Genomic DNA, 12,008 nt, shown 5'->3' with positions numbered 1-12,008 from the left:
TAATCTGCACGCCTATTAAATCAGGTTTGAAAAACAGACATGTTTCTCTTCTCTTGCCCGTCAACTGCAAGATGACATTTATGGGCAGAACTCTTCTTAATAGAGCAGACAGAACAGACAGACTTCAGCTCAGAACTTACCTTGACATCCATAGATTTCAGGCAGTCTATAAGCAGCTGAACAAAAGGGTCTAACATTTCCAAAGCATGTTCCTCAGAAGAATTTACTTTGGACCTCTTCAGGCTCATGTGCAGCAGCTGTCATAGAGGAATCAGGACATTCATCTCAAAGTCAGGCTGGAACTCAAAGAAGTCAAGTAAAGTCCCACCATTGTTTCAGGTTATAGTAGAATTTATGCCATATCCCCTATCCAAATATCTGCAACAGGCTGAGCACTTTTTACAGCTCTCTAAGAGGCATCATTGGAGTTATGACATGTACAATTAAGTTAAGGCTAATGGCCGTGCTGTTAACACAACATATCCAGAATACTTTCCTTTGAATACTCCTAACAAAAATTTCGAATGCAAAGCTTTGTACCTGAGGAGATGCTTACCCGAAGTCCGGAATCAACCAAGATATATGTGTTAGTCCTGCTGCTGACCAGTGCTTTCTGCCCTCCTCTCATGGGAGTGGGCTGGAGCAGCAGGCAGCTCTCTGGTTGAAGCCGAGGATCTGGAGGAGGGGTAACTTTTTTCCTGAAAAGCAGTGTATGGCAAAGGAGAATATTCAGATATCAACCCTCTCCACAACAATCTTGCTGTTGGGAGTGAAGAGAGCTGGACTGTGCTCAGCTGCTATGCTCACAGCAAGCAAAAGAAGGTCACAGACAGATCACAATGAAATAAAACGAACTTGAAAGCAGCATGATAGATGGGGCTTTCAGACTTGAGAACAACACCACCATTACAAAGATAGCAAATGCACAATCATTTGCACAACATCCTCACTTTTTTCTTCTCAGTGGACAGATCAACTTTGGAAGTTCCTTCAAGCAAATACACTTCTTGCAATTGCCAACTGTACTTCATTACTGATTATGTATTTCAATTACTGATGGCTTACAAACACTGCTCCAAGAAGTCTGCAAACAGCTGTCAGGTCCTAGAGAAAGCTGGCCTATGTAACATAGGAAACGTAGGACACCCAGTCCCAGCTCTGAGCAGTGACACCACCAGATGGAGAGAAAATCTGATGGTTCTCCCTGTCTTCTGCACCAGCAGCAAAGCGAAAAAGTCAAGGCCCGCATTTTTTCTTGTTCCTGGCCCCATGGAAATGTTTACAGCCTGCTTCTAAACACTGTCCCTTGCCCCTTCATCCAAACACCCAAATGCATATACCAGCTAACCAGGCAGTGAAAAAGCCTTGCTGAAGGTCCTGAGCACTTGCAAGAGTAGACTTGAGTTCAGCAAATGCTAACTCCCATTTCTAAGCTTTCTCCTTGCCCTCTGACTGCCCAAATAATTCACTTACTTTGAAAACAAAGGCAAATGAAAGCAAAGAAACTCTCATGCATTTGATCAGTTGGATTTGAGAGCTGCCATTTTCTGCAAGCAAACCTCCCAACCAGTAACAGACCATCTGGATAACACCCTGGAACTCACTTGGCCTTCTCAGTGAGCAGAGGCAAATTTTCACTGATTAGTCCATGGCTGAGGAGGAGGAGGGATTCTGCATTCATGTCTGAATTGAAGATCAGTCCTGCCACGATGTGGCGCAGTGCCTCATGCACCTTCCGAACTACCTTCAAGCTTGTAGTGCTCTCCAGAATCTGCAAAGGTACAACCACGAGAGTTCAAGAGGGAAGCATGATGGCAATGATCTGTCATCTGTATTCAGATATCATGAGAAAAACTAGACCAATTTCTCTCTCATCACATGCTGTCAGAGTCCCCAGCTCTTTATGTGAACAGGTCTGTGCCAGTATCCCTCCCTTTCTCTCCAGCCTCTTGTCAGCCTCCAGGCAGTTCACCTATTGCCACCAGGACACTTAAGAGCTAATGAGCAAACCAGGGCTCCATTTCTGCGTGAGCTTAAACTCTACTAAAAACTGCATTTTTGAAAAAGCAATTATTGCACGTGGACGGACTCTGAATACATTTTGTTGACATTTCCTTCATGCACAAGAGATTAAACCACAAAGAAGCTTTGCAGGACTCTGGAGCTCCAGAGGATATAAAAGCAGGCAGGGGAAGAGGGCATGGAGAATTCCAAGTGAGATGTTTCCTCTCTAGCGGTGGTTAAAAGCTTCCCAGAATGCCAGTCGCTGACCTGGACTTCAATAGTAAAGTCTTATTTTGTGAGCTGGTTGCACACTGCTTTCAAAAAGGAAAATGGGAAACCAGAGCAGGATTTTATTGGTGATTTCACAGTAGCCACCCAGAGGCTCTGGAATCACCTTACGGAATCGAGAATGCTCAAAGTTAAGACATACTCTGGCTGACTTTTCTTACCTCTTTCAGTGGCAGAATAAGTTTCGTCACTTGACCCCTTCCTATGAACTTTCCAAGAATTTCATAGGAATCATAACTCTTGTTTTTGCGTGCTTCCATAACCTTGGAGACAATTCCCTTCACTTCCTTCTCTTCAGCTACATTCCCAAACAACTCTTGGTTGAAAATCTTTGGAAAACAGGCAAGAGAAGTGAATGAGAGAAGAAAAGTAGGTTCCTCCAGCAACAAGAGAACAACACCGTTTTTCCCCATTCACAGAAAAAAACAGTTCTTCAGGTTTCTGACAAATCACGTCTACCTTTCCTTTGTCAACACAGAACACCCTATTTGAGCACACCAGATAAAAACACTGTTCTCACACCCTCTGTGGTGTTGTGATACAAGAAGTGGGACCACACTTAGATCAAGACATCCAAATATACCCCATCTGGGTGGCCAGCTCAGTCTCTGTGGACTGCACTAATTAGATGTCCATTGACTTGCTCAGCCATTTAGAGTATGGGAAAACAGGTATCTTAATCTTGAACCCATTCCGTCTCAGGATGCAGGGCTCAGGATACAGCTGAGATACTTGAGATACAGCCCAGAGATACTTGACTTCTCTACAAGATGCCTCAGTAGATAAGCCGCATTCCTTTGCAGTACAGACACAACAGCCCTGTTTGCCACCAAGTCCAAGACAATCTACACGAAACCCTTCCTGCCCAGAATCTGTCCCAAGCGCTTCATGATGCACTTTCCTTCAACCTTGAAATAGCTTTTACCTCAATCAGGATATCTAAGCAGGGGTCCAAATCACCAGCACTGAGCCTGGTGGTAAGGCCCTTCAGCAACAGGTTCACAGTGAAAGTCAGCACATGGAGCTAGAGAAAAAGAGAACAGATAATGTTTCCACAGTTCTGCATTGTACTCTTTAATAATACTGGATGGGGAGACTCCCACAGCAGAGACGCCACAAGTCACATGCTGCACTGGGAGGATGAGAATCCATGTAGCAGCAGCAGGAAGAGGACCCCTGTCCCTCCATGTACTGGCAAGAGGGCTGGAACCTCTTCTTTCCCCAGTGCTCTTACTGATACAATTTAGGGTGTTCTAACAGTGCTTTCACTGTTAGAGCAGCTAGAAGCTCACGCTATTCCACTGTGGTAATTCACATGAAAAATTATTCTTAACCCAAACCACTATGGAAAGAGGAAAGACAAATTAATAGTCAGAGCATTGGCTTTAGCTCCGGATTTAGAAAGCAAGACTTCAATTAGCATCACCACATATTGTCTGTGCAGTCTCTGTGGCAACTCACCACAGATACTGCTTAGCCCTAATGACCTTACTGCAAAGATTTCCTCTAATCTTATTGGAACCAGAAATTCATCCTTCCTTTCCATACCTCAACTCCTCACTGGGAAAATGGCTTAGACCCTAAGTTCTTTGAGGGTACAGACTGTCATTTGACACTTGGCATAATAAAGACTAATGCAGGCACTAGCAACAGTATTTAGTTGCATTATACCAAGCTATTCCACCAGTGCAAAACCATTTCAGTAGGAACTTCCCTTTGATTCTCCTCCTAACACATTAAAAAAGTCTACAGAGAGCAGCAGAAGAATTTCAGCATTACCTGGTACCCATGGACGAGAGCAGACTGCATCTCTTTCAAGATGTACAGAAGGTACTGCACTCCCAACACTTCCATGATTTTAGTGAGGGTGTTACGGGCAATGTCCCGTATTTCCTGAAATCTGTTCCTCAGAAATGTGCAGACTTTCAGCAGGATGCTGGAAACAGAGATAGACAGCTTAGCTCACCTCCAAACAGAGCAGAATTAATTACACTGCTGGCTAAGGAGGCTGCTCTTCAGGCCTGTTTCACAGCTACAGCTATACTCAAAGCCAGCCTCACAGAGAGGCTTTATAGGCATACACACACCTACTGTCCTCCAGGATGTTTTACTGATTGTCCTTTCTTTCTGTACATATTCTTTCCCCAGCACTACCACCCCTACCTCTGAACCTTGATTAACAGCTCTGCTCTTAGGTAAGGATTTACCAAGTTCCTTTCAAACTTAGCTTTACAGAAGTCAAATGTTGACTTCTGAGGGGAAGGTCACTAGGAAAAGGAGTTTCCAAAAGTATTTAGGATGTCCCTCTTGGATTTAGCTTTCTATATAACCACAGCTTGAGAAAGGTGCCTGCATTCATTCCCAGCACAATGAACAGCATTTAAGGAGCTCCAGTGCAGTTTACCTTGGTAGATTGGCTTCCATCACTTCTTGGGGAAGACACTGCATCATCCTGACCATTGCAAAAGCTAATGGGACACGAACTACCTCATCATCATTCACAACGTTGGATTTCACAAGCTTGTGCTCCTCATCTCTTTTAACCTTTTTAAGAGAGCAAGACACAATGCACTTTTAATATATGTAAACAAATCCTGCTTTTTCTCAACAAACCCTAGAAGAGGCCAATAAGGCAAGCTGCTGTCCTCTGCTGACTACAGGAAAAACCCAGACAGCTGGGATAAATCCCTGTGTTTTCAATACAGAAACTAGGCTGGGTGCTAGCAAGTGGCTGAGAACTCTTCAATAGCCGGCACAAAGTGAATCATTTCACTTGTATGGTTCGAGGCAGCTCTCAGCAGGGAAATAAAGACACCACATCCACACTGACCAGAGGGTCTGTCAGTAATCTCCATGACACAACAAAGGGCATGAAGTCTTTTTTGAGTTTTCAGATGGTCTCTCTCCAGTTGTGTCTATTTTTTTCTTATGTGTTCCATTTTCACTGGCTCTGAAATACTACCCCAACCTTAACAGTAGCAGCACAGGCCTGCAAAACGCCTCTCCAATATCAACTCCTTACCTTTGCAACAATGCACCTGTGCAATTTAGGCAAGATGTTGACTGTAACTGTATCTTGAATGTGTTTGATCAGACATTCCAGCTCCTCTTTATTTCGGGGTAAGAAAGAAACAGGTTTGGTCACTTGTTCAGCATTTTCAGATGTCTCAGCTGCTTGCTCAGGTTCTGCTGGCTTCTCAGAGAGATTCTTTTCATTCTTTTCTTCAACTGCTTCCTCTTCCCCTTCACTCTGCTCCAGTTCCATGGCTTCTTCAGCCTCCATCACTGGTTCAAGGTCCATGGCAGAAGTTTCTGTCAAGTAATTGCCAAAGCACAGGTCAATACAGGGGATCACAAAACTTGAGCCCTTAATCAAGACTCATGTCATGGTTTGGTTGTAGACAAAGCTTCTACCTTTCATCAGCAACAGCAAACCACCAATAAGCATCAGAGTTCTTTTACCAGGTAAAAAAACTTTGGCATGCTGGTTTCTGATAATCACCATTCAGAGCCAGGTTTTAAGCAAAGACTAGGTTACTCTGTGTCTGAACTCCGCAGTCAGCTTAGCAAAGGTCAGTGAGCTCGAACCTTAGAGAACTGCCATTCACTTACATCTGAGAATTTCACAAGGCAAGAGGTACTGACAAGCACAGCTGTGAGATATCCTCCTCTTTTCCCCAAAGGGAAAGACAGGTAACCACAATGGTGAAGAAACCAAAGATAAGACTTCTTCCCATGAAATGCCGAGGGCAACAAGGTGAGGACACGCAGCACCATTCTCAGGCTTCAGATAACCATGAGAGCAGCCAACATCAAGGACAAAAAAAATTAGATGTGTCTGCAGCCACATGGGTGGGTGCAGACCTTGAGAACCACACAGGTTTGCCTAAACCTGGCCTGAGTTGGTTTGGCTTACAGATGCCTGGGATGGAGAGGTAATGTAGAAATGGTTCCCGCCACCTCTCCTTACTTCGTCAACACACAGGAGGAATTGCTGCATTGCTCCTCAGGAAACAAGTCCAAACTAGTTTCCAATATGCATGTTTTAAAAAGCTGGGAGTAGCTGACCTCAAGAGTAAAACACAAAACTTTGATTAGCTGCACTTTGAGCAGTTAGATGTAGTGTTTCTACAAGCAGGCACAGAAACCTCACCTTGGTTGTCAATGGTCACAAGCTGCTTTTCAAGTGTTTCATAGTCAAAGTGAAAGGCTTCCAGCACTGTCTCTAACAAGCTGCAGGAGGACATACAAAGAAAGATCAGCCCTCTGCACAAAAAGAAGAGGCTGCATAGACAAACTCAACAGAAGAATCTTATAAGCACTTTTTGGAAAACTTCAGATTTAGTGACACTGCACCACATGGAGGTTTATCCCGAAAAAAACCACCCAAAAAATAAAAACTGGTTACTTCTCAACTAGATGCATTCTGTGATCTAGATCACTGTGAAACGTCATGGAGAGTGGTACTGGAGCAATGGAGTGTCCCAGGAGCAGGGACAGCTCGACAGAAGCAGAAGCTGGTAATGCTGGCATGGACTCAGTGAGATGTGGTGTGAGAAAGTAACGACTTGTTAAAACTTTGTACCTGCAGGCTGCAATGCCTACTTTCACTTGCATAAGTCCACCTCAAACTCAGCAATCTCTCATCCAAGGGGAGAGGCTAAAATTAATGTGCTGCTCCTCAAAATGTTGAATTTTGCCTTAGCATTCTTTGGAGAAACCCAGAGCTGCATCGCTCACAGTACCTACCTGACTCCCAGCTTCGGACTGATCTGTCCTGTTTGCAGGACATGGATGAAATGCTTTAAGTGGTACAAATATGCTGACCACGAAAGATGTCGGCAGACAGCTCCAACAACTTCAACCGAGGCTGTGACCATATTTTCATGCTGCTCAAAAGACAGAAATTCAGTTGCTGTTAGCATTCACAGTGATCACGTGTCTAAAGCATCCTTTACCCAAAGCAACAAGCGCCAGAAGTAACGTCTGTCTAGCGGGGATGCTTGGGATTTAGCATTTTTAAATCTCCTCCAGAGCACCAATTTAAAAAAAAAAAATCACAGTTCACCAAGCAGATCTCTAGACCCACTTCCTCCAAATACTTCTGCATATATTAAACTTTCCTCACATCTATGGGCTCCCTCACGTCAAGAACTAACAACCAGTCAAAACATCCAACCACAAACACATGGGACATTGCTGGGTTATGCTGATCTACTATAAATATACATCATTAACCCATTTAAGACGTGAAATAAAATGTGTTTGTTTCTTCACCAAGGTTTCAATCAACACATTTTACTGCCTTTTGGTCAAAGAGCAACTCAGTCATTCTACTGATGGGCACAGTCTGTATGGCTGCAGGTGCTGAGTCCTGTGCCTAAGCTCTAATTGTTTCAGCTTCAGAAGAATATTTCTGACAGCAAGCAAATTAAACGTTTACTTGGTTTGACATAAGCAGCTCTGCTGTTCTTCTGATAGTGTGCAGGGAACTACAGAAGTGTGAAACCCTGCTTTTCAAAGTCACAAATAGAAAGTCTATCCACACTGACGTGACAAGTAATTTCACTGCAGATATTTTCAATAAAATGTGTGGAAAGTGACTAACAAAATGTCACCCTTCAAACTTTATTTCAGATGTTTTCAAACAATTCCTGCAGTTTCCCTCTAACTTCAGAGAAAACAGTATTTATTCCCACCTCAATTACTAGGCACTGAAAAGGAAGACAGCAGTTCAGAGGCAGAGGGGGAAAAATAAGAACCTGATTACAAAAAATTAAGACAAATATAACCCCAAGTAAAAAACTAAAACACAACAAAAAACCCTAACCTGCAAACAGGTAAAGAGATCAACCTTCAAGAAAGAGGATATGTTTAGCATATATAGGAGCGGGCCCAGACAGCATCTGCACCTTCCAAACCCTCTTTCTGCCATCAAAAGCAGCCCAGTGCTTTTGTCTGAAAGGGGAACCCTCACTCCACAAACATATCAGCCTTCTAAAGTGATTATTCTTCTAAAGGTGAATGGCATATACAAAAGGTGAAGACATTCATGTGGATGCATTCAATTAAAAGATCCTACCTTAAGCATTTTTTCACTAAAAATGGCAGTCGTAGCATAAGGCATGATGTAGTTCTGCAGGGACTTAGAAGACAGCACAAGCTTTTCTTCAGTGAGCTGCTTCGCCAGTTTCCTCAGAGCTCGTGCCCTCCTGTGGATCTGAGTCAAACATGAGAGACAGTAAATAAGGTGGTGCTCAAGTTACAGCTACCATGAGAGAGCACATACATCCAGCAGTTCTGAAAATGCCTCAGTTTTAAGTAATAAACATATTATGGTTGTTTCCAAGGACAGGCCATGCCCTTTTCCTTCAGTCTCAGGGTTTTCACTAGCCTTTTGCCTCAGTAGATATTCCAACTCAATGGAACATTTCCCTGTGAATTCACAATCAAAAGACTATGCCATCTTCACGTATCAGACAAGGGAGGCAACTGATATGACGCAAAGACCAGAGAAAATTACAAGGAAAAAACTTAAGACTGCATATAACTACAGATGCAGCAAAGACTATCTCAGATTACATCTCTGAAAGCAGAAGAAATGTTGTATTTTCATACTGCAAGAAAAATCAGACCAGGCTTTGTGCAACATTTCTATTACAAAGGTCCGTGAATGAAAAGGGGCTGCAGAGCCTCCAGACTGAGCAGCAGGGAACAGGCTACAAAAAACAAAAAGACCCATTCCCTGCCTGTGTCAGAGGGATCTTCAGGACAATGTTGCCAATGCTGTTGACTGTGGGCTATCATAAACCCAAAAAATTTCTAGACAGAAACATGACTTTGATTCACTTGTGATGATGCCCACATCCCTTTTTTTTTTGTAACAGTATCTAATGATAAAGGTTCAATTTCTCTGTAGACAACATGTATAGATGCTTTGCAAAACATGCCCCCACAGTAAGATGCTTTTGCTTGACAGGGGGAGAGAGGCACTAAGGAATGTCTTTTGCCTTTTACCTGCATGTGTTTCATGTTCTCAAAGAAGTCCATGTCGGGATCATGGCGGTTGGTCAACTGGACCAAATCCCGGAATTCGGGATTTGCTGGGAATGTCTGAATGAGGCAGGAAAGCAATGATGTGTAGTCCTGTTGGATGCTCTGCAAACAGTAACCAGTGAATGTTAAGTACCCCTTGGAGAGGCTGCTACACACTCCTGAGAACTGCAATGCTGTCATTTACAAGTGTTTCAGGCCAACATGTCCTATTTTTTGGTAACAGCAAATATACCTATATTATGTATAGCAGATAAATTAAAGTCTCACCTCCAAAGAACAAGCCACAACTAAGAAAAGATGAACAATGGCAAAGAAACACAAGACAGCTAAGTTATATAATTGTTTAGATTTTTATAAGGTTTCAAATGAAGGGTAAGTTTATAGTGAGCACTTTTTATCCCAGAAGCGGACTTTGAGTACTCACACAAAAAAATGTCTGATTACCCTAGTGTCCTGAAGACAGCTGGAAATGTGTGATCAAATACCACTGCCTTACCTCAGTCTTACTCTTCAGACCCCTTCTCACAGACTCCAGGAGAGCGTGCTGGATTAACTCCTTGTACTCATCTTCTGTGTGGTCGATTTCTGCCAGTCGGTGGATGAAAGTGGTCAAGCAAAGGCTTGCGTTGTCACTAAGAGCCATATCCCCTAGCTGAGTGGGTGAAGAAATTGTACCACGTGAGTCTGGGTATGACACCTTTTTCTCCCCGAAAGCCTGGACTGAACAGTACCACTGGACACAACATAAGGCCTGTAGAGACCCAGAAACTCTTGAGAGCTTTCCTATAGGAAGTTCTAGTCCCAAATTAATGCTCATCCCTCCCATCAGGTAAAATCCTTTCAGGTTTATCAGCAGGTTCACACAACCAGAACATGCTGCCACAAAAAGAAAATCAGCTTTTCAAGACTGTAATATGCCTTTCACACAGTACAAAATGAGCAAAGTTCCAGGCCTCACTGACAGAAAGGTGTGCTGCACTGTATTTGAACTTCTGGACACAGAGATGAAAAGGGAAGCAGACAAAACTTAAAAACGGGTGTTCGTAAGAAGACCTAAATATGCTTTCTGAATGGTGCCAAATATGCTTTTTGTATGGTGCCAACAAACAGCAATGGAAATAATTTTAAAGTTACATTCATCAAGGACACATGGTGCACAAAGCAAGAGAAGGAATATTCAGCCGACCTGGATGGTATAGAAGCAGTTGTGCATAACAGGGATGAGGAAGTTGATATCCACTGTTTGCATTTCCTTGATGTGGGCTGTGATGGACTGAAATGCTGACAGACGCATATCAAAGTCGATATCATCGAGATGTCGTTGATCAAAGGCATTCAGCTAAGAGAGAGCAACAAGTTGTTACACAAAATTACAGAAACACGATCATACAATGTTGGGGGAAAAAGTGAGCAAAGAAACTGTGCATACCTTAACAACATCAGTAATATACTTCAATTTACTGTCCAAGTCAGATAAAGTCTAAAAAGAAACATAAAAAAAACAGTTATAGTTGTTAAACAACTGTTACAGTTGTTAAAAATTTGGATAGCTCAAGACTTTATCACTTGAGACAAAAAGAAATAAAGCAACAGCATTAATCTTTCTCCTGTCAGAACACTCATAAGAGCCTTTCTCCTGTGAGTTGAAGGATGTGTGTTTTAAGTTCCTAAGTTTCTAAATATCTGCACTGAATGTTTCCTGGATTTTCCTGCTAAGTTATGCAAGTTACTTCAAAGACAAAACAGCCTACTGTATATCTGTGAGAGAAGAATACAAATAAAAATCATCTTCAGGATACTGAAATCCATTCTTATTTCATCAACATATAGGAATTGTTATGGATTAAGTGCTTTATTTGGCTTTTCTTACAATAAAGAGCCCTGGTGAGGTTCACATCAACCAAGCTGTAAGCCGAAACTTTTACACAGCTTTGTGCAGCTCATTAATTTCTACAATTTCTGTTACTTTCACTTAACAGATGAAGTAGATTAAAAAGGGTTTTAAAGTTATGTACAACAAAGATAAATACTGCTACTTACTTTGTTTTTGATCTCTTAGAACAAGTGAAAAAAAAAAGCACAGAAAGACACGTAAAAATGCAATACCTGAAATACCAAGCACAACTTATTTCGAGACAGTTTGTTCTGGATGACAGAAAAAAGCTTTGCAAGTGGTTTGAGAAAGTCTGTAGGGTTTGCGCAATGCCTCAGCAAGTTCTGCACTGTCTCCAGAATGTCAATCTCTGTACCCTGAAAGAGACAGGTAACTCTCAATAAAAACTGAAACCTCAGGAGATTATTTCATTGGGAAATATTTCAAGGCACAGAGTGAACATTGCTGTACTTTACTCAGATCAGAGATACTAAATGAGAACAAAGAATTAGAAGGACACAATGGAAGCATTAAATCTCTCAGAAGTACTTGCAACCTTTCAATTAGACACAAGCACAAGTGCTAGAGAAGACTGTCATCACAATGAAGACTGCTTTTATGTGTCTTTCCTCAAATGACTCTCAAACTGGTTAGGAGAACTAACAGAGTTTTAAAAAGTACTCTTTCTTTAATCTGTGAAATGAACATTAACAGCACCATATACTTGGCCCCCTAATGATTCACAGATTTTAAAACCAAGAACGGTACTGTATAAGGTTTGCCTTTC

General features: G+C 42.2%; 1 protein-coding gene across 1 annotated transcript in view; it reads right to left on the bottom strand.

Annotated features, from left to right (window-relative positions):
- The window catches only part of UTP20 (UTP20, small subunit processome component), a 64,404-nt gene that overhangs the window by 13,899 nt on the left and 38,497 nt on the right, over positions 1-12,008 (bottom strand). Inside the window, exons 33-48 of the mRNA XM_027680006.1 lie at positions 11,455-11,598; positions 10,778-10,828; positions 10,535-10,687; positions 9,845-10,000; positions 9,310-9,450; positions 8,375-8,512; positions 7,042-7,181; positions 6,446-6,525; positions 5,315-5,604; positions 4,697-4,836; positions 4,072-4,228; positions 3,218-3,316; positions 2,454-2,621; positions 1,605-1,771; positions 557-698; positions 141-257 (exon numbers count right to left, since the gene is read on the bottom strand). Of these exons, the coding sequence (XP_027535807.1) occupies positions 141-257; positions 557-698; positions 1,605-1,771; positions 2,454-2,621; positions 3,218-3,316; positions 4,072-4,228; positions 4,697-4,836; positions 5,315-5,604; positions 6,446-6,525; positions 7,042-7,181; positions 8,375-8,512; positions 9,310-9,450; positions 9,845-10,000; positions 10,535-10,687; positions 10,778-10,828; positions 11,455-11,598 (2,283 nt within the window). The remainder of the gene's footprint in view (positions 1-140; positions 258-556; positions 699-1,604; positions 1,772-2,453; positions 2,622-3,217; positions 3,317-4,071; positions 4,229-4,696; positions 4,837-5,314; positions 5,605-6,445; positions 6,526-7,041; positions 7,182-8,374; positions 8,513-9,309; positions 9,451-9,844; positions 10,001-10,534; positions 10,688-10,777; positions 10,829-11,454; positions 11,599-12,008) is intronic.

This window comes from Neopelma chrysocephalum, unplaced genomic scaffold, assembly GCF_003984885.1.
Source record: "Neopelma chrysocephalum unplaced genomic scaffold, ASM398488v2 Primary Assembly neopelma1_59, whole genome shotgun sequence".
In the NCBI taxonomy this organism is placed as follows: domain Eukaryota; kingdom Metazoa; phylum Chordata; class Aves; order Passeriformes; family Pipridae; genus Neopelma; species Neopelma chrysocephalum.
Note: the sequence above shows the minus strand (reverse complement) of the source record. Positions and strands in the feature narration are given on the sequence as shown.